Source organism: Rhea pennata, chromosome 1, assembly GCF_028389875.1.
Source record: "Rhea pennata isolate bPtePen1 chromosome 1, bPtePen1.pri, whole genome shotgun sequence".
NCBI classification, from domain to species: Eukaryota; Metazoa; Chordata; class Aves; order Rheiformes; family Rheidae; genus Rhea; species Rhea pennata.
In genome coordinates, this window is record NC_084663.1 from 11,172,181 (window position 1) to 11,195,336 (window position 23,156).

Sequence of the window (23,156 nt, forward strand, 5' to 3'; positions counted from 1 at the left end):
AGCTTGTTTCATTTAAATTTGACATGGAGGGGACTATTTGATGCTTTTTTATTGGTCTTCAGTTCCAAACCACTTCATTAATGGTGATTGATTCAAGGTCTCACATGTAGGTCATTGCTGCAGGTGGCATAAATTGATTAATCAAGGCAGTAGGAATAGGATACACTTAATATAGAAAGTTAATTATATTTGTTTGGGAATGAAAACAGAAAGTCAAACTGTATTTTACTTATTTATACCAACAAAATGTTCCTATGGCAAAGCTGGCTGAGGTTAGAGCTCAGAAGATAGCTTCAGTGTCAGTCTTCCCACATACTAACCTTAGGCTCATTATTGTGGATTTATGATTGCAGTGGGAGCTGGTTGTATCCTTCTGTAATTAAAGAATAGGATAGGGACTTTCTTCAATGAGCATGAGCAATTTAATACCTAGGCTACCTCTGATGATGTTTGCATAATTCCTTCTTTAAAGTATTCAGTTCCACAGTTTTCTTGGGTATTTAGGTTTTCCTGTTTCACCATCTACCTGTTTAGAAAGCTTTCCCTAAAATATCTTACGGCAAAATAAGCATATAGTTTTGTTTGTTTGTTTGTTTTTCCTTTTTTTTTTTTTGTAGCAGTCACAGAGAAAAATTAATTCTTATCATAATTTCCTTGTACGTTTTATGAGATCATTCTTATGTTGTTACCCTTGTTCTTTCTCCCAGGCTTTGTCTTTTCAACTAAACAAACTTCTTTCTTTCAGATTCTCATAAAATACATCTTAAATTCTTTTCATTCTTTTTGCCCTCTTCAATTGTATATAACACACTAAAACACACTTTGGAACAATTACTGATGAAACTTGAATGGTGTCAAGAGAATAGACTATTTTCTGTGATTTATCTTCATACAGAACTTAGGTAAATAGATCATAGAATATAATTTGCCTATTTTGAACAGCATCATATTATTGCACCATATTTGTACTTTGCTTTGATTTTTCCCCTATACTGCTGCTTTTTATAGGTATCCTTAAATTTTAGATCATGCATTTGATTTTCTTTTCTAAGATTTTTCAATTTACATTGCATTAGGCAGTTTTCTCTTGTATGTTTAATGTATTCATGATTGCCAGCTTTCTTTAAATCCCTTATTCTTCAGATCATCTTCCCAAGAGCCCCAACTAGCTAGTTCTCTGAGTTTGCTCAGGTCTGTCTTTTGGAAATCTTGTTTTACTACTGTCACGCCTTTCTTTCCTCAAAATAAAAACCACTTCTCGCTTTTTGCCCCATGTTAGCTTTTTCCTCTCCAGATTTTCAATTAATTCTTCCTTAGAATTCAGAAACAAATTTATCAATTTTTACCATTTATAGAGCAGGAAATTGTTGCTGACATATTCCAAGGTGAATTCCATTTGTGAATTCTCTTGTCTCCCATCATGTTGTTTTATCAGCATGAACTTATCTAACTGAAACTTTACCATTGGATCCCCACTTTTATATGCTTCTGGAGTTTATTGATGGAAAAGTCATAACTAAATGTCAAAGAAGTGACTGTAATGAGTGCAGCTGTAGACAGAGAAGATATAAGTTGTTTTGTAATAAAAACTGTATAGGAGAGACTCAGAAATACCATTCATTAAAAACACAAGTGTGGAGAATATTTAAAAGTTAATAATTGTTTTCTGTAGGTAAAGAAGCAAAACACAAGAAAAAATGAGTGTGATTATGATGAATAAAAGATTCTTTTCATTAAATCTACGTGGATCACAATTCTAATGCTTCTATATTGACTTTGAATTTTAGAAGGATTAACCTTATACCATTGGCATGAAGCTGCAAATTTATGGGGAGAAAGTATAGAATTTGTCCAATTAGTAGAGTTAGTCATGTGTGATACCAACCTAGTATAACTAAATGTGATGTATTAAAAAAAAAGAGAGAGAGAGAGATCTATTAGACCGTAAAACTTGATGGAAGTCTGAGTTTCTAAAGGCCAACTGAACTAACAGGCAGACAGATGTTGAGAACTAGGTCTCTTCTTTTTGAAGGTGGAATGGGACATATTTGAATTAGAAGAGTTGTCAGAGTACTGGGGAAAAACAGAGAGAAATCTGTAGGAGACTTTATACTGGGGCTCAAAGGAAGAAGTTACAGAGTGGGAATCTCTGCAGGAAGCAAGCGAATAGTGGCACAGCTGAGGCAGGTGGTAGCACCAAGGTGCAGATATGTAGCAGCGTAAGCAGGCAACAGGTTCAGAAGGAAATGAAAAACCCAACAACGAAAGTTACATTCCATTGGGACAATAAGAAAGATGTGTTTATATATTCAGGCAGTGTGACCTAGGAAAGGGATATGAAATGGGAAATGAGACAGCAGAAGTGTAGGTGTTCAGCCGCGTTCACTTAAGCAAGCAGGAACCCCGTGCAACTTAAGCGTGAACTATTACATATTGTTTCAGAGGTGGTACGAGCTGCATTTCCTAAGAAGGAGAGCGCATCAGTACCTGAGATGGGGAAGCACTGTGCGAGAAATCTTACTGAAAATAAGAAATACTATGTGTAATTTAGAAGGCCTTGAATCAAAGTGGTGGAAGACAATATATTAATATCAGAAGTGTACAGGATGTTTTAAGTAAATGGGGAAAAATGAGGAAAAGAATAGTTTTTAACTTCAACATAAGTGAAGTGGAGACAACACAAATATGTACGTAGATTAAGAAAAAAGTCAGAAAGGGAGGGAGAGAACTGGAACAGCACTACAAGAAAGTAAAATTAAAGAGGTGCAAACTTTTTTCTTGGATTTAATATTTAAAAATGTTTAGTACTGGATCACAATTCAACTTTTGTTTTTCAATAGATTGTTTGGTGTCTGATTTAACCCTCCTTTCTCTCACTGATGAAGTAATATTTGTCCCCCTGTGCTTAATAGGTAATAATATACTGTGGCAAATTAAGGATCTGTTCACTCATACAAACTAGAAATGTCAACAGAAAGGTGGTACTATTTGAAAGAATGTTGTTTTCAGTGATGTTACTAACTTTTCAGCTCATGCACATAGAATACTGCAAACTGGTGAAGATAAGGCAGTTTACAAACATTTTCCAAATATTTCTTTCTAAATTTTACTCTTGTACAATACAATACTTTGCCAAAATATTTCAGTTTTGTCTAAGAAAAAAATCACCTGTAAGGCAAAGGATAGGTATTCTGGTGAGAAACAAAAAGAAAATACTCTAGCTCACTTAGACTATGAAATCTCAGATTCAAAATCCTGATGGGTCCCGAAGAAAAAGCTCAAACTTGCTTTTATATGTTTCCTTACTTTCTTATGCCCGGGGAACCACAGAGTTACAATCTTTAATTTTTTGGCTATACAGAAATAGACTATACAGAATAGAATAACTTTAATGGAAGATCGAGATTCAGTTACTTGACGTCGTAGTGGACTGAAATATGGCTTCTATATCTTGTCACCTAAAAGTTCAGCTCTTCATGTTACAAACTGTTAAATATGTCAGGGCTATAAACAACCCTCACAGCAAAGTACGGGGTGGCTTTACCTATGCATTGCGTGTAGTTCAGTTCTATTCTTTTCAGTAATCTTTTTTTCCAGATATTTAAGTTTATTAAGCTGATAACAGAAGAAATGAAAAAAAAAAAGAAAAAAGTATCGTTGGGCGTGGGAAGGAGCTGTGACATGACTGATAGCATTACCTTTAAGCCACCCGTAGGTGGATGATACCTGTACATTCACGTGCCGCCGGGAGGTGTGCCGGGTGCTGACGGCGCGCACCGTGCCCGGAGCAATGCGGGCCGATGGGGCGGTGGCCAGGTCCCAGCACTACACAACAGTCACGGTCATTTTCCCTAAAATAAAATAAAATAGAAAGGGAAAGACAGCTGAACTTGAGGCTGTTTCCTCCTTACATCTCCCTTTCTTGAGGTCATGCTAGGATGCTGTTCTGTTCCCAGGGAAATCTCCAGGAAACGGGGTGTGAGCAAGGGGAAAGTGCCCTCACCTGTTTGGATGGAATAGCCCTTCTCAAACTCAGTCAGTCACTTCCCTCAGAACTTCTCATAGCTTTTCATGTCCCTTAAAGTCATGTTTCTGCTACTCTGTGAAGATCTATCCATTGTAAAATTAGACTTGACCTTTGTGTAACCGATAATTCCAGGGAGGAAAATTTCCTGTAAAAGGTTTCTGCTGGGAAATGAAAGTTTCCGAGAGCCCTTCCCTTTCCCCCCATACTCTTTCTCCTTCTAATAAGACTTTTTGGCATTTTGAACCATTTGGTTTCAGTCAGTGTTTTCCACACTGTCAGAAATCGAGTAATGAGAGTAGAAAAGAGAGAATAGTGATACAAAGGGCGTAGGGCACTCTTTGCAAAGAGAGAACGTTTGCATGAATAACAAAACAGTCATTGTGTAGTACCTGATGAAAAATAGGGTTTGAAACGCTCACCTTTTAAAGACAGAATATATTCAATGGAACTGAATAAAATTCCGTTAAATTCTTAGCTGGTATTTGTAATTTTTATTTCCCAGGGCTTTTAAGACCAAAAAAGAGAAGGTATAGTGCCACAACATGAACAGTAATTGTCTATATAACTAATCTAGTCATTTCCAAATGGTTACCTGCCTCCAAATGTTGATTTGACCTATGCTTTTAAGCTTAAAATGCTTTTAATATGTAACACAGAATGACAAATCCTAGTTCACCTACATTAGGATCCCTAGCTGGGCATATGGCTTTTTCTTAGGAAACTTTAAAGCAGGCTATGGGGCTTGTTTGCCATCCTAGTCATGGATTATGGATTATCCTAGTCCTGGTTATGAATTGAAAAGTCTTTTAAGTGGAGAGAATATGGAGGGGAAGGGATGGAGCGCAAATCAATTTGCTTTGTCAACTGCTTTGTTACAGACCTGGGCCACCAAATTTGCAAGGAACTCCCCTTAAAATGTTTTTGGTTTATTTGGAGGCAATGATAAATCCTGAATGCCGGGGAGAATTGGCTCAGGGAAAGGAGGAATTTGTTTGGTTTTAATTTCTACAAAGAAATTTTACTATTAACATAACCAAAGAAGGAAGCAAATCCGGCGAGTAAATAGAACTCGGGAAGTCAAACAAAAAGCTTCACTGGCTGAACTGTTAGGAAGAAGATAGCATAATTTCTTCATGTAATTTCTTCATCTGAAGGAGGGATAAGAGCACAGAAGACTAGGGGAATTTAGGGATCTCCTAGATAAAATATATCTCTGCCTTTTACCAGGATGTGCTAAACATAAAGCCAATGCATTACACACTACTGGAGACATCATCTGTTAGTGTAAGTGTCTTATGGCACCATCTGTGCTAGTAAATTAGAGAGCCAAGGCGTGGACTTGGACAGTCATTTGTCTGTTTACCTGCTAGCATGTCCCCTGGGAGGTTTTTCCACCTCTGCCAAATGGTGCAGTCCGAGGCAAGGAAACCTGCTAGGACTCCTTGCAGGGGCAGCAAGCAAAGTGGGAGAGGGAAGAAGCAATAGTTCAGCTTGTCTAGGGGTGGGCTGTGCTGTGGGGGTTGCTCTTTAGGCCTGATTTTTGGTAGTGTAGACTTTTTGAAAGCCGAACTTTTCTCTTCCTTATCTCTGTTCTTGAGATCCATACCATATAATGTGACAGAATTGATTCGTACCTATCTCTGGAAAACAGTGAGATTAAAAACTTCAACTCATATAGGCAGACTATGCATACAGAGGGCATAGCAACCTTATTGTCATATAATATTCCTGTGTTATCTTATCAATTTAATTATCCACAATTCAACAGAGGTAGATTAATAGGTACCAGCAGGGTGTTTTCTCTCATACTTTTAGCCCTACATAAGTAAGGTCCCCCGGCAGGGAGAGGCATCCTGTGCTAGTCCTTTTGTGCCTCGGCAATGAGGAGCTGCAGTTCCACAAGGTGGCACTGATAAGATGTTATAAGAGTCTGTATTACAGAAACTTTCTTCTTTTTTGTCTTTTTCTTTTTTTTCTTTTTTTAAGTTCTGTGAAAGAGTAAATTGGGAAAATCCTCAATTTGTTACACTATAATAGTGTTTTCAACCTATATAATAGAAAATATCCCCATTTACATGCATTTAGGGCAATAAAAAAAGCTGGACAAAGATATATTTTTTTTCATTTCTAAAATATTTCACAGTCCTCAAAATGCATTTAAAAAATGAAGAGGATTCGCTTCAGAAACTTCTTCAAAGAACATAACTTTCATTGTGTTCATGGGTTGCAAAGACTCAGGTATAATCTTTAGTTCATTTTTGTGCAGCAGTTGCATATAATTACACCTCACATCATTGTTCTTGGATGTATTGTCTCAACATATTAGGGCCATCAAAAGTTCTTGAACCCGTGTTAGCAGAATAATTTAGGGTCATATCCAAAGCAGGTGAGGATCTCAGATTCTCCAAAAATTTCCAGCCATGCAGCAAACTTTCTTTTCTTTTTTTTAAAGCTAGAATTAACATCAGACTGTAATGTGAACTGAGTTTAGAGTGTCATTAATTCTTTTCTATATTAGACTGTAATTGCAAAGACTGTAATTAGACTATGAATTCAGAAGTTGGCATTGGAGTTTGAAGTTTGAAATTAAATCATAGTGAATAAGAGATATTAACAATAGAGAAAACTGCAAGTACTCAGAAAATGTGGGAAGAGTAATTCATTGTGGATAAATGGCTAGAAAAGTATCTTCAAGGATCTACTCTAGTAGTCTTTAAACATAGGTTTCAGTTAAAGCAATTTTCCGCTGATTCCAAGGGGATTTCTCGCATGGTTAAATACCTTGCTGAATCTGAGATTAAGGGTCAATTATGAAAACATTTGAGTTGATGTTTTATCAAACCTTTATTCTTTCTTTATGCCTGTAAATTGAAAGACAACCAACCTACAATTTTCCTTTGCATCTAAATATTATCATTTGAGAGCTACAATCTTATTCTCTTTCCCATGCTATTTTTATCCCAAGTCTATATGTATGTTAGGAAAGTACCCAAATTAGAAGGAGATATAGATTTAAGTATCAAAAATAAAACATGGTATATTCTTTTGGTGTATTGTGTCGCTGAAGAATGGCACACTCAATGCCTGTTCTCATCTCAAATTTTCCTAACATGACATAAAATTTGAGTTCTATGTTTTGAGTTCTGTGTTGTCCATAGAGCTTTAAAACTTCCCAACCTTAGCAGTTGAATCAGTTTTATACTCTATTCCTAAGATTATCTCAGTATTTTTGCCCAATTATTGGTAAGTGCAAAATGCCTAAACAGCCCTAGAGTCATGGAGAAGAACCTGAGTGTCCTACCTCCTAGTTAAATGCTAAATTTCATTGAGCCTTGTATTCAGAGGTTATGAATTTGCTTAAACTAGGAGATGTGAACTCAGATACCTTTTGTCTCACCATTAAACTCTCATTTAGAAGGTTAGAGGTGCCACTGTCAAGGTCATTTTGGAAAGGACAAACTCCCTTGTGTCCTTCACAAGAAACCCTTGAAGCATCATGTCTGAGGAGTGACTCACAGCCGTGTCCATGCTACCAAGCTGTGGAGGGCCGGGGTGCAGGCTGGAGAAGTGGCTGCAGTTCTCCATACCGTGTAATTGGTAGCAGACTCGGTGGTTTGATTCTTGTCCTTGGCCCTCAGCATTTCTGGACAATGTCCTGCTTCAGATCGGGGGTTGCATGAGCTGTTCTCAGAAGTTATACGTGAGACCACCCAGTGCGGGGGTGGGACGGGGAGAGAGGACGGCAAGATAAATTAGCTGTGGAGCTGTGAGCCGTGCTGCGCCACTTGCCCTCTGGGGCTGAGAAATAAGGGATTATGTCTCATTTTATTTACTGCCTAGACATAGCCTAACAGACCCTAAAAGTTCCCTCTAGCACGTCACTTTGAGTCTCAGGCCTTCTGGTAAACATAGAACTTTTATCTCTCTTATCCCTCTCCTTACTAGTAAAACAAAGCTGCTTTACTTTTGTAGATATAACCTAAATGGCTTGGGACTGGTCCCCTTGAAGTCCTGACTCCAGCACTTTAGGACAAGAGTGTGGACCAGAACTCAGATGAAACTCTGCAGCTGATGCTTCTCAGTGGCAATTTGAGATGGTTTCTTAATTAGCGTGTAGGGTTTTTAAATCACCCATCCGAAGTTATGTATGTCCTCAATTCAGACTGGTCATAATTGCCTGCTGGTCTCAGCTAGTTCAGAACAGAACCTGGAGCTTTCTTCAACTCATTTTTTTTTTTTTTTTTTTTTTTCCCCTTCCACTTAGGGAGATATGCCCACAGATGTAAACACAGTAAGGAAACACATGCATTCAGAAGTTTAATGGTGGCAGTTTGAAAACCACATAACATTTCCCTGACCTACAATAAAAAAATACCAAAATGATTAAGTGGTTTGGAAAGATATACTTGCAAGGGATTTGGATGGTGGAATGCATAATGGGATGCAAAAGAGAAGTTTTATGATTTTTTCCAGAAAAATAAACTTAATTGGTATATTGTCCTCCTCTTTTATTTTTATTTTTTTTTTTTAATTTGAGTTGCCCTAGGAAAAACAAACCAATGCAATTTTTCACCATATTCCATAATATATTTAAAAATATTAATTGAAAAAATATTTCCCAGAATCATGCTGGAATTACTGATTTTTTTCTTGTATATTGCAACTTCTCTTGATCAATAGTAAAAGAGATTATCTCTGGATCTTTACTTTCAGTTATAATGGTCTAATTAAAATATTCTGAAATTGGTCATCATCTACTGCGTCACTTCTGTGTGTCATCAGAACAACTGAGATACTGTATGATTTTCTGAGCTCAGTTTTTGACTCAATAAGTTTTTTGTTTGTTTGTTTTTTGCGCAATGGTTGAAAAAGATTTATAGTGATATTTTCATAGTCATAAAACTGTGGGATTCATCCTTGGAGAGCTCTCTATAAGAAAAGATACAGGCAGATTCACCTCACTTTCTTGGCTGACTTTGGATCCTATCACAAAAAAAAAGGTTAGCACAGAACATGATTTTTGCTAAAACTGGCTGGTTTAATTTGACTTGCTGACTCATTTTTCCAGCTGTTCCATCATTCTACTCAATTCCAGAGCAGACAGCGGGAAAAACAAAACTCTTCTGAGCGTACCCCCCTTTTGCCAAGACAAGTAACAATTAAAGACTCCAATATACATGGCAGTTCTTTATCTCTGTTAATTACAGTAAATCAGATGTATTGTCCTGTACTTGTTGTCAATAATTTAAATTCTAGATTCTTTGTAGATTAGCTGCAGGTTCTACATGCTGTTTCTTTTCCCTAATTACATACCATTTCACAACTTGAGTTTAACACAGTGATTCATTCTTACATTTGAGATCAAATACTAGACAGTCCTGTCTAATTGACTCATGGGTTTTGTACACATACAAGCACACCTCTATGACTATTTCTTATTTACTTAATTAGCCACTTTTAATCTTGCTAAAAGAGACATCAAGTCACTCAGCTATTTTAGTAGGTCTTTTTAGTGGGTTTTGGTCTTATTTCACTATCATCTTGAAGAAGGATATAATTTGAAGGAAGTGTTTAGTAGACACTAAGCTATAACAGTTGTGAGTCCTGAAAAGATCAGAAATGTAATAGAGACCTTGTGAGTTGAGAGGTGTTGATAGAACATAACACTGGGATATTCAACTTGGAAAAAATGTACAGTGATTAAATAGAAACAGAGCAATGCATTAGAAAGGTTATAGCTGACACTTTGTGGAAGAGGTCAAGGACAAATGGGGGATGGCAAATCTGACTTGAATTTACAAGGTGATACAGCAATAAAAAAGCAAAGGAGATACAGACATATCAGCTGACATCACGTAACCACTATCAATACTGATATTTTCAAGGTAACAGAAGGGGTTTTTTTTGGTCTGCCTCTATACATATGAGCTACAGGGGGGAAATTTTACCACCTCACACATGTACAATCATTCCCCTAGCTGTTTATGTAACTAGAACTGCAATGGGCTTGAATGATTGCTCAGGAAGGACCCTGTAGGGCATAGTTTTAGTAGAACTTCAAATTTTGCCTGTATTAAAAAGAAAAAAAAAAAGAAAAAAAAAAAAAGAAAAAAAAGATCAGTAAGCTGAGAAACCAGTGCAATAGACATTAGTTATATTAATTCAGCTTTTAGGTGCAGAAACAAAGGGTTTGTACATATAAAGGAGATCAAAAGGTGTTGCTAATTAAAAATGACATCCAGCACCAAGTTTTATTTGCCCTTCCTGCATATAGGGGTCAACACTAATAAAGTTCCACCAATTACTAGCTGCTGACTGATGATTTGGAGCTATTCCTGCAGCTCTTGGTTAATACATAAGCTCCAGTTTTGTCACACAATTTTGCTTACTTATCTGACAAATAAAGGTCTACCTTAGCACAGGCTAGATAATATCAAAATAATATGAAAAATATATGAAAATATAATTGACCATGTCAACCAAACAGCAGTCAGTAAGCAGGTCTACAACTTCACATTGTGAATGTTACACAAAGAAAACACTATCTTATTACTCAATTATAGCCTGTGTGAAAATTAGGTGTAGTATGTTTTAATTTTCAACATAGTCATCAAATTCAAAAGAGAAAAGAATTCATGATTTTATACTGTGATCTATGTTTTGTAAAGTGAAGTGGTAAAGCTGAAGGTCCGTAAGGAAACAGATGCCTGAAGAAGAAAGGTAGTCCGATTTCTTATTTGCCGTTTCTTATGAAGGACTTGATAATAAAGTAATGAGCTCATTAAATCTTGTGGGAAAGTATTTTTCCCATCCTTTATAGAAATGTTCAGCTTCTGAGCAAATTGTTCAAGCAGAAGCTGAAACATAACATTTGTAATGTTTCTGTATATCTCATAGAAATCGTAATCTGTGTACAGAATTACTCTTTTTTTTGTTTGTTTTTATTCTTCTCATTTAGATAAGAAAAATTGCATGGAAAATAATTTCAGCTGAAAACTCTGGTTTCTATCAAAAACTTAGGTAGAATTTTGTGAATTCTTCTAGAACCAGGACATCCCTCAGTTACAGAGATAGATTGGAATTGCATTGGCCAAACAGAACAGAATAATGCTTCAAAACAAACAACATTAGTAAATATCAGAATTTAAACCTGAAAGTCCTTCCATAGAATTCTCTTGATCTGATTTAGTGGCTTTGCTGAAAGGCAGAGCAAAATGAGAATTTCTTTTCAGTAGTATTTGAAAATGTTTTTCCTGAAAACATTTTATAACCTAAAAAATCTTATTTTACATTGCTTTGAATCCTGCATCTAACATTGGTAAGTGTCAAGTACTTTAATTAAACTCTGACACTGTAATTAACACTGTACAAAAAAAAAAATAAAAGGAAATGCTTCATAGAGAATAACCAATGTAATAGCTTTAAAGTAGCAAAGATTTATGAAAGAATGCTCCTCCTATGACTTTTCCTGCTTCATGGACCAAAATATTCAATAGGAATACATAAAATATCACAATACTGATGTATCTATTAGTGTGATATAAAAAGGGAATTTTATAGTTTTCTTCTACTTTTCAAATGTATTAAATATCCAAGTATCATTAATTTGAGAGTAACAGTGAATTAATGACATGTAGTAGAGTTATATGCATTATTTTTTTCAATTTGCGTAGGTACGTGTGTTCACATTTTCTGTTGGTCAACATAATTATGACAAAGGACCCATACAGTGGATGGCCTGTGAAAATAAAGGTAATGTGCAGTTCTTTGAGATTATGCTTGGCTAGAGCTTTGGATAGGAAATAGCTTAAATATCCTGTAAGTATTACAGGTTTTTAAGCTTGATTTTAGTTTTACTGTATTTTTTGAATGAACTTTCCAAATATGTGTGTGTGTATGTATACAAGCTTACTTTATTACTTTATTCAAAACTTTGTATTATAAAAAAGGTATAATAGACTCCCCTTTTGACTCCTAAATTTATTGTGTGAGAAATACGTTTTGTGATCATAAAAGATCAGCAGATTGTATTGTCAGATAATTATACAAAATGAAAGTGTTGTGTTTTGAACAGCATGTTTTAAATAAAATATCTGCATCTCAAAATACAGCATGTATGTAAACTCTGTTGTTTGAGAACAAGTTAAGAACAATTGGCTTAAAGTATAACCTTATATGTCATCCTGTTTTTCTGGCTAAGTGGTCATATTCAACTTTCCAAAATTGATGTGATGGTTTGCATATCCAATTGAGCTTTATTTAACTTTTCCTTAATCAAAACATTTAATTTTTATCAAGTCAAGTGTTGCTTAAGGCAAAGTAAGTGATTAACCTCAGCACTTTTATGTCTCTAGTCCACGTTTTTCTGGTTTGGCTAACTAATTTATGTTGGCTGAAACTAGATCTCAGATCCAGGATCAGGATTGCTTTATACCTGTCTTTTCAGTCCTACTTGCAGTAGAACTTCAAGTCTTTTTAGTGCATATCAGCAATAGTTTTAATTCAGATAAATATGTAATGATATTATTGCTAAATGAAGACTTTTTGATGTTTTGTTAGAAAAAATACCAGAATTTTTCATTCTTCTCACACAGTACTTTATATTTTTATGTTATGAGCTTCATTATTGTGGCTGACTATATAGATATAGTTGTATTCCTATATGCATTCAGAGTAAAATTATTGTTGCTGTTGCAGGGTATTATAATATGGGCATTAAATATGGTTGTACTTCAGAACAAATGGGAATTCAGGAGTACAATTCAGTACATTATCTCAGTTTAAAAAAAAAGGCGCAGACAAAAGAAACGCATTATACATTGTCTTTGCTTAAGAATAACTAGCCTAACCTATATGGCGCGGTGACCCAACATATGTGGCCATGAATTGCTGTGGCATGTAATAAAAAATTCTCCTATTCATATGCATGATAGTTTTCATATAATTTTAATTAGAATTTAAAAGCTAAAATAATTTCCTCAAAGTGAAGACCCTAGCACCATCATACAGTAAGATATTATTATTTGTGTTCTAAATTTTAGGTTATTATTATGAAATTCCTTCTATTGGAGCAATAAGAATAAACACCCAGGTAAGTGTGCTTGCAGAATATGGATGCTGTTGTAACACAAAGAAGTGGAGCAATTTCTGTTCTTGAATACATTGTAATGTGACACCTCCGTTTGAATCAATTAAACATTAAGATACACTGCCTTAAGAACAGAGAAAAAAATGGAAAGGTTCTTTTACATAGGCCAAATTATTCTGTAAAAGTATTTTACTTTATTTTCTCTTTTCAATGGTTGCGGTGAGTCAGGGTACACTGGGATCCTTGTTCCGGGATCCAGCTGGCCCACAGTGGCTTGTGTGCATACTGGTGAATGTGTGCATATTGGTGCTTGCACAGATACTGGCCGTGCTGGGGCCCGCTAGAGCAGGCTGACCACGTGCACACTGCGTAGAGCTTGGAGCAATCCCTACTTGTCCTACAGACATGGGTATCTGCTCACTCACAGATGTCCCAACACACTATAGAAACCACGCACAGGACCTGCCCCTTCTCTGCATAAGGACCACACTTGGGGCTCGATTTTCCTTCTGGCCTTATTGAGCCCAGTTTGATCCTGACACACTTCAACAGTTTTTATAACGTTCTCTATTTTTTCCTGTTTAGACATTCGTAGGCTCTTCCTGCCATACTTGTGTTTCCTATAGCATCATCGCAGGGGGTTGTATCATGTGGAGAAGGCTGCAGGGCTGTGTAAGGGCATAACCCTCTGAAAATACTATCACAGTATTCAGCTGGGCACAGACAGGGACCTGGCACAATCCCGCTTATTGGAGAGCTTCCTGGATGGATCCAGCCAGTCTGGGGAGAGACACAGCTGTTCTCCTTCAGAAAGGATGCAGGAGCAGTTTGGCAGACATGAGTTTAGATAATTAAGGACGCAGCACCCTGGGGTTATATGACGTGACCCAAACTGGCAGTGCAGATGAGCTTACATTCCTTCTCGTTGTCTGAAAGTCAATGTATTCAGATGTCCAGAAAAACAAAGAAATACCGTAGCAGTAGCAGTGTCCTTCCAAGGCCGGGCATGACATTTTTGGCACAAAATATATAAGCTTTGTAGAATAAAAGTCCTTTGATTCTGTTTTTGTGTCAATAGAAGTTAGGCAAGTTCCTACCTCTTAACCACTCGCACTCCACTGCTTACTTCCTCTTCTGAGTTGAAGATTCTGGCATCTGGTTGAAATTTCACTATTAGCAATTAGTTTTTGAATGCAAATAATTTTAATTCTCACTTCTTGGAAAGAAAACAGTGGTTATAGATCTATAAGGTCGATTTGACTGGCAAACTGACTCTGAAGTACAGGAATTGCCTTGGCAATAGGTACTGCAAACTGAAGACTGAGTCATCGGCAAGTGCAGTTTTAAAGAAATACTTAAATGAATTATTATATTAGTGTTGAACTTTAATGTTAATTCTGTTTTCATTGAATTCATTTCGTTAGTGTTTATTTTTTATGCTGTTTCTGGACTTCGATCTAATATCTACTTGTGATGAATTTATTACACTTTTTTGCAGGAATATCTGGATGTTTTGGGAAGACCAATGGTTTTAGCTGGAGAGAAGGCCAAGCAGGTCCAGTGGACAAATGTCTATCTGGATGCTCTGGTACGATCTGTGTTTATCTCTGGTAAAGTAAGAATCCTTGTATGAGAAACCCAAAGAACTGTCAAAATGGTATAGTAGGTATTTGGTATATAAATACAGAAGAGGATATTTATAAAATAAAGAATTTATCTATAGATTTCCATTGTCCAGAGTCCTGAGGATTGAATTTCCTACAGTCTTAAACATAATAGTCTTGCATTTCTGGTGTCTATATACTTCAGTAGAGGAACTTTTCTGAATAGCTCATACCAATATGCTAGTTATTGCTTTCACCTGATATCCTCATGAGTGTCCTTAATCATAACCAGAGAAACATAATTTATTCTACACACAGATCTTTAAATGTAGGTCACTGCTGTCCTCAGACTAACAAAAGAAAGAAGAAAATATTCTTCAGTTTTGCAATGGGAGTGCTTTTTCTCCTTTTTCTTTATTTTTTTTTTTAATATACCTATCAAAATGAAATCTGTAAGTGGTACCAGGTGTCTGTGCAGATTTTGTACTCAGATACTCAGATCTTTAAAGTATCATAGTTCTTGCAATTGCTTGATTGCTTAAGGTAAGGATTGCTTTAATTGGACATTGTATATAGTAGGGAAATAAACAAAAAGATAGAAGAAGCACTTTCTTTGCTGCTGAATTTATCGCTTCGGTCTTTTAAAACAAACATATTCAGGAAACTACGAAATGCCAAGTATTATTAGCAGCAATCCAGACTGTTACTTTAGATAACCTTGTTCTGAGTACTTCTAACTAGGCAAAAATTGCTGTGAAATGGTCATCTGAAATCATGTATTTATCCAAGTTCACGTGGTCATCTAATGTCATGTCAAAACCCACTTCTTCCTGTCAGCATTACTGTAAAATTTTTATCAACACATCATAGAGCAGAACATGACACAGAGGAACCAATTTTTCTTTCTTTGGAATTTCAATGGCCAGAAGTTCATTAACCACATTTTCTTGGTTGCTCTTGAGGTTCTTACTGGAAGCATAAAGGATGTTATGACGAAAGTTCATATGTTCTGTCCATATCCTGTCCTAAAGCCAAAGCTACTCTGTGGCCCCGGGTAGGAAGAAATCTACTTAACTAAGCAAAATGAGTGTGATACCTGCACTCTTCTCTCATGTTGCTTTACATTTTCGGTGGGTTAATTCAGTCTTTTCTGCAAGCTTTTCAGTGTGTGTTGTGTCTGAGTGTGTATGTATTTATATATATCCATATATGAATATATATGTGTACATATAAATATATATATAGAGAGAGGTTTTTTCCACTCATACATTTATTAATGAAAGACCAGTGCAAGCTAATAGCTGAGATAAAAGCTGAAATGTGAGACTTTCACATCACGGATATGAAGGCCAAGGTGGGTATAATCCACTTGGGGGCCTTTTCTGATTACTAGATATAGTCATGACTGGCACTAATTTGTCACAATGTTTCTTTATCTTGAATTCCCTAAAGCAGCCTCATGCAGGGTTTGCCATTCTCTTGCGTGTGACTCACTGCGATTTCTTCTATCTTTTATATCTGACTGGGACAGATGCTAAAATAATGCAATATGTATTACACAAAGTCACATCCTAATTCAGCCTATGTGAGACATTCACTTTTCATGAAACCTGGTTTAAGGTTCAAGTAGCGGTTAGGAAATCCTGAACAGGTATGCTCATTTGAGGCTGTCTTTCAAAACTGTCTTTAATAATTTGATGTATTTTTGGCAATTCACAACTCTTTTCTCACCCTTAGCCTTCAGAGTTCACTAACAGTGTTGGTCTGGGCTTGTTTCTGCCAGACAACCCCAGAATTTTCAGATACTTTTATGTTTTCCAGTTATTCATAATGTACTCACAATTATTATTTTCAAACTGTCCTCTCTAACTATGGGTTTCTGGGGCGAAGTCTTTCCTTTCCCTGATTCTTACCCCATCCTGTTTCATTATATGTCTCTTCAATACTCTTTCTCTCAAGTAGTTTTCCTTATCTTTTCTTCTGATTCATCTCTAGTTCTTCGTGTTCCCCTAAAACATCCACTTGTTGTCTTCACCTTGCCTGTTGTAATCTTGCTAGCTCTGATCTCATCACCTGTCATTGGTTTACAAGCTTAAACTCATGAAAGCTGGATTACAGTTGGATCAGGTACAGTTGGTGCAGTGCTGCAGGGGTGGGAGTATGGAGAACTGATTTTGTTAAAGGAGTTAATAGAGGGTTTTAGCTGATTTATTCTAATGAAACAAAGGCAGAGAAGTGATATGAATCCTCACTAAAAATACATCAGAGGAATAGGCATCAATAAGGAAAAAGAGCTTTTGAATTTAAAAAGGAACATTAGCCCTAAAAAGGTAAATTGCCCCTGGACAATGTAGACTGGAAGACAAACCTTTTCTGGCTAGCTAAACATATGGTTTTCTGGATCAGATTATCAGCAGGTACTGTCACTGTTAATAAAGATAAATCAAATTTAACATACACTTCCAAATAAATGCAAATTGTTCACTGCAGTGCCTAGCAGAAGAGTCTATGTAATTTTGCAGAGCTGATACTGGACATTATTACAAGCCATTGGTATTTCTGTTGTTTTTTTCCATGTTACCTCTGTCTGTATGTATTTGTTACCTTCCTATATGCTACCTTTAAGTTTGATTTGGGTTTCCCCTTTTCTTCTTTTTTTCTACTAACTGAAGTTCTTAGTAAAGGGAGAACTATAAGTATTAATGTGTTTTCATAACATTTAGGTCTTATTAAACTGTTATATCCTCAGTTTTGCACACCATCCATTTTTAAAAAGCAGTTTATTATTCTTACACTTGTACATGAAAAACTGAAAATCAAGGCTGCAATCTAGAGTTCAGCTGCAATGATCCCTGGATTGTTTTAATTCGTATGGTTCGATATTGGTTATTAAACTAAAAAGTCTTCTCTTCCCCTCTGTGTGTGATTATTTCCTAGGAGCTGGGCCTTGTGATCACTGGAACTCTGCCTGTCTTCAATCTAACAAAAGAGCAAAATGGGAAAATAGTAAGCAGTTACTTTTAGCAAAAGCGCTTTCAGTTATTTGAATTAAAATTAATTTTGTACTTCTTGAGAAATGTGTAATTTCACAGAAAGCTTTCTACCTATTGTTTTGTGCAACAGAAACAAATGGGTCATCTCCAGTTATCTGGTAACCGCCTGGGAACCAGGAAACGCAGCTCACCCTGCCGTAGTTCTGGGAGCAGTGCGTGACGTCCCCTGGGCTGTCTGTGTGACCTCCTGGCAGCGGCACTGCCTTGAGCACTCACCAGATGGGAAGCAAATGATAATATTATTTAGGCCTTTGCAAGAGAGGAAGCCCAAATAAACTTATTCTTTTTAAACTTAGTCTTTGAAGGTGTGACATTTCGGGGTAAAAGGCAATGATTTAGGACTTTCAGTGAACTGGTTATAATGATTATAGAAAATACCACTCTGTATACAGATTAAAATCTGTATTAAAATAAGAATTAAATATATGCAATTGTATTAAATAAATACAATTCCACACCCCTATTCTTATGTGATGTAGAATCCAAATATTTATTTGCAAAATCAGAATGCTAGTTATTTAAAATCAGACTTAGAATACAATACTTTTTTGTAGTATATAATAAAATCGTGTACACTTGATGTGATATTCGTGTTCATTCAGGTCATTTATTACATCTATTACACTGATATAGTGAAACCTGGGATACAAATGTGTTTTCATCTTACAGTTATCCCTTAAAGAAGCAAAGAATGTAAAAGTTTAGCCAAGATTCTTTTTGATTCAGTTGGTCAGAGATTACATAGCCTTAGAATGAATAAATGCAAGTTTGATCAGTACCATTTCTTTTATTTGCTTTCAGAAAAGTTCTCTTAGTTTCCTATTAAAAAAAAGTTTTCATAACCTTGTCTACAATATAATACCTGAAATTTACTGAATCTGCTGTCTGAGAAGTAAAACAGCCTCTAGAACAGAGAAAAATATGAATCTGCTCCTGTTATGTTTCTACATGAATCTTGTGCTGCACACTACATAATGCATCCTCCAACACATACTCTTTTACTTTTTTTTTTTAATATGGAAGAGGAGGGATTGAGGTGATACCATGTAAATGACTGGCCTTCCTTTGCTGTGTAGGAAAAGAAAGTACATGTGAAGAAATTCCTAAGTTCCTCATTTCAAATGCTGATTATAATCACTTTTGTTGATTTTTTAAACTAATCATTATACCATAGCCAAAAGAGGTCTATTGTTTTGGGATATCAGTTGTAAAGTGCTCAACATGAGGGTGCAAGAGTAGCCCTATATAGATAGTATTTGGTTGCAGTTTGGCAAATAGTACATATAACAATAACAATATTAATGCATTGCTTATACTTTCAACGGTCTTGTTCTTATATTTGTTGTTTCCATGAAAAGCAACATAAGATTATTAGCATTGCAGCCCATTTGCTCCCCCTTTTATGGAGCCTCATATAATTCGTGTCCATTGCTGTGTGCTGTTAGCATTCCAGAATATTTCCCTCTGAAAATAGTTTTGTTTACAGCTTTTGATAGAATAAAGAGCTTAGAATCCAAGCATCTGCATTGTCTATTTCTTATATTCGAGAGAGGCTGTAATGAGTGTAGTAACTGATATTCGCTTTGATAAGCAATTTGCGTATTCTGTACTAAATTCTGAATATATTGAACATTATTTTGAATTCCTTGGATATTATTCAAGCTATTGAGAGGAAAAAGATAAGTAAATGTACAGCTTTTTAACTAGTATCTGGCATACAACCCATGAAGGCAAAACTAAGACTCTTGCAGTTATTCTGCATTGTAAACATGTCAGATATATTCTAACATTTTGGAATCTTGTCTAGAATCAGCTGATTCTTGGAGTAATGGGGGTCGATGTCTCTCTGGAGGATATCAAAAAACTGACACCCCGATTTACGGTGAGTTACTTTTGTTGATGGGTTCCCTTTGTGTATGATTTCTTTGCATGCTCTTTCTTAAGCCATTTAGCTTTGACTGGCAACAAGTCACAACAACTCCAAGCTTCTTTTCATATATTCTTTTCTGTTGTAGATTTTCAGACAGTTTTCTCTCCAATTGTATTTGTGCTGTTGTGTGAATTGTCCATCAGGATGTATCTGTAAAAAGCAGCTTTTACACGGAGGTATATTCCAGCCGCCCTGAGGGCCACAGTGAGCACCTCAGTACCACAATATTTATTGTCCTGTAGCCTATGGCACTGCTCTTCCATTAAGTAATATCACACTGTACAGTACACAATCATGGCAGCTAATAATACTAATACTTGGTATTTATATAGGATAGTTCCTTATAGAAGGTTCTTAAATGAACATGTCTGTCTGTTCACTGCTCATTAGAATTGGTTTGTATATTTAGATGTCTAGCTAGGGAGCGTCTAAGAAAATATCCATTGCTGTGGAAGGTAACAGCTGAGGAAGCAAAGGTGTATAATGAGTTTCACCAAAGGCAAATGCAAAGTCCAGCATCTAGGACAGAATAACTCCATGCCACAGTACAGGCAGGGGAAAGGCAGGAGAGGAGCTGGGGGTCCTGGCTGAGAACAGGTTGAGCATAGGTCAGCAGTACAGGCTTACAGTAAAGAAGGTCCACAGTGAGCACCTGTGAGACAGCATCGGGGTACTGATTCCAATTTTGACATCCCTAGTACAAGAAATACATGGGCATACTGGAGTCCAGTGCAGAGCTACTAAGATGGTTAAGGGTCACATGGGTGATGACATGCGAGAAGCTGAGAGAGATAAGTTATTCAGGCTGAAGAAGAAAAGAAAAGGAGGAATATAATTTTACATTCCTCATCTACCCAGTGGAAGCTTATGGAGAAGATGGACCTGGACTCTTATTGGAAGTTTACAGTGAAAGACTAGAGGCAGCCAACATGGTTGTATTAAAGGAAATTACAACTAGAAATAAGGGGAAAAAAATATGAAAAGACAAATCACTCAAACTCTAGGCAGGTTGCCCAGGGAGGATGTGGAATCTCCATGCTCGGAGGTATTCAAAGTGTACCTTTTGCAACCTTGTCTAATTCTGAAGATAGCTCTAATTTTGAAGTTAGCTTTGCTTTCAGTAAAGGGTGGAGCCACATGACATCCACAGGTCCCATCAGCCTGAGCTATTCTCCAAGATTATGATTATAAAGGAGTAAAACTTCAAAAATAATATTTTCTAGATTAGTACCTCACATACTTCATAATGCCTGAGGCAGCATTCTGACCATTGTTGGAAAATAATTTTATGATCTTTCTTTATTGCTAAGAGCCATATAATGCTAAACAGTCCTTCCTTCTTGCAGCTTTGCCCAAATGGATACTATTTTGCAATTGACCCTAATGGGTATGTGCTACTTCATCCAAATCTGCAACCAAAGGTATGGAAAAATCTTCTAATTTAAGACACTTTTGTGTGGGCACAGAAATAACAGAAATATCTAAGCTCTGCCTAAAGTACCAGTTCTTGGTTGTGGGGGTGGCAAGAGTCTTGCATGTGTGGGTCCTGTGGAATTTGGTTACAAATAAAATAAGAAAAGTGTATATTTCACATATATAAATATATATGTGAAATACGTAGGTTAATGTATATATTCATAAGAAAAGAACTAGGGATAGCTGCACTCTCATTCTGAAGTAATTCTTGTAGTATGTTAGAAGATACACTGGAAGCAAACTGAGGAATTTATTAGTGAACATGTTCATTTTGTGATGCTTTCTCTTTTCAGAAATTGGAACTTTCATACTGACAAAACGTCAGAAATCAGAGGCAAACAAAGACTAGTTTACTTGTCTTTTCATATGTGTTTCTTTGCTTATTTTCTATTTACCAGAGCTGAAACCTGGGCTGCAGTGCTGGGTGGAGTAGCTGAGAACTCAGCATCCTAGAATGATAGATTTTTAGCAATTCTGCTTGAGAAAGGTGTTTCATCAGCTGTGAAGTCTGTATCTAGATCTGATTAGGACACATTTTTTTCTGAAGTTCAGGAAAGCTTAAAACGAAGGTTTCAGTTTGATTTCATCTCCATTAACTGCAGTCCTCAGTCCTAACCTTGTAGAGGCTGCCTCAGTACATGTGTCTCCCCATACAAATTTTCTTCTTGCTTTGATGAGATTTTCCAACATGAATGGATTCAATTTCTTCCAAAACCAGAACTTTAAGATCAGTTTTAGCTAAAAGTTTCTCCACATCAATCCATTTTCTATTTAACAGAGTATTTCAAAATGCTTTTATTTTAATTCCATACTTTCAGCAAACGTCCCTTGGGGCCATCCATAGTATATGAATGCACAATACTATCAGAAGGAAATTTTTTGGCCACGAATCATTGACTTTTTGACTGTACAACTGTCCTTTCCTGTTCCTCTGTCAGAACGTCGTACCACAGCTACAAGAGGGATATCAGGTTCCCTTTTTCAGTACTTCATTGTGCTTAGGCAGAGAAGGCAATGATGAATTCATTTGCATACTGTAGTGATTGATTTAATTCTCAAGCCAGGGACAGTCAGCTTTATGAATATGTCCTGTGAATTAATTTCCTGGTGAAATAATGAATATATTTGAAATCTTTTTTTCCAAGTATGTATGTAACAAAGTGGAGGAGGGAGGGCAGGGAGAGAGAACGTCCTTTTGAAGAAGAGAAGGAATTATTCAGTCCTAACTATTGATGAAATAATATTTCATTTTGACTATATTTGTCTCATTTGACTGATTTTGAAAGTACCCTTTTAAAAAGAAGAATAAAAGAAGAGTCTTACAAAGGTGTCATATATTTTAGATACATATATTATATATTATAGGTTTCATAGTTTACAGGCACTTCAGTTTTTGCAAATATGCGTTAGGTGTTGATAATATGTTAAGAAAAGTGGAAGTTTTGATTTGGTGATCTAGCTTGCTGAATTATCCTCAAGCAAATAATTGCATCATTATTGACTGAATCTTTTCTTCATTAGAGTTTATTGGGAACTCTGAGGATTGCAAGTGGTTTATATAACTATTCTTTATTTGACAACAAAAAGAGCCCTTTGTTAACAGAAGGAATACAAATTGAAGCAATGTAGTAGTCCTATTTCAGGCATGGTCTCATGAGGAGGTGATAGATGTGGATTCTGTTAATCTCACATATACTGTTATTCTGCAGTGTGAGTTAATTACCGTAGAGAACAGAGAACTCAGTTTGTCCCAACCTAATCTTGGCAAAGACCAAGATGTCTTATTAGGAGACTAATTGCCACAGTTTCTCTATGTACTTTTGTATTTAAAAATATTCAGAGGTCCAGAGATGATTTCAAATGCTTCTTTAACATTTGATTTGGAATATGTTTACTAAAGGATATTTTGTAAGTGTTTTATGTTTTATTTTATTATGTTTTATGTCTTAGAATAATGTCTAAATGTAATATTAAGCAT

General features: G+C 36.1%; 1 protein-coding gene across 3 annotated transcripts in view; it reads left to right on the forward strand.

The window, feature by feature from the left end:
- CACNA2D1 (calcium voltage-gated channel auxiliary subunit alpha2delta 1) overlaps positions 1-23,156 on the forward strand; it is a 390,747-nt gene that overhangs the window by 320,099 nt on the left and 47,492 nt on the right. For 2 of the 3 annotated variants that reach the window (XR_009959084.1, XM_062581317.1), the window contains exons 13-18: positions 11,701-11,779; positions 13,069-13,118; positions 14,614-14,703; positions 17,657-17,725; positions 19,580-19,654; positions 21,049-21,123. Coding sequence is in view for 2 of the 3 variants with exons in the window: in XM_062581317.1 (XP_062437301.1) it covers positions 11,701-11,779; positions 13,069-13,118; positions 14,614-14,703; positions 17,657-17,725; positions 19,580-19,654; positions 21,049-21,123 (438 nt within the window). In the remaining variant the exon portion in view is untranslated. Of the gene's footprint in view, positions 1-11,700; positions 11,780-13,068; positions 13,119-14,613; positions 14,704-17,656; positions 17,726-19,579; positions 19,655-21,048; positions 21,124-21,471; positions 23,060-23,156 lie in introns of those variants that run through there. The other variant, XM_062581330.1, reaches the window with a different exon arrangement.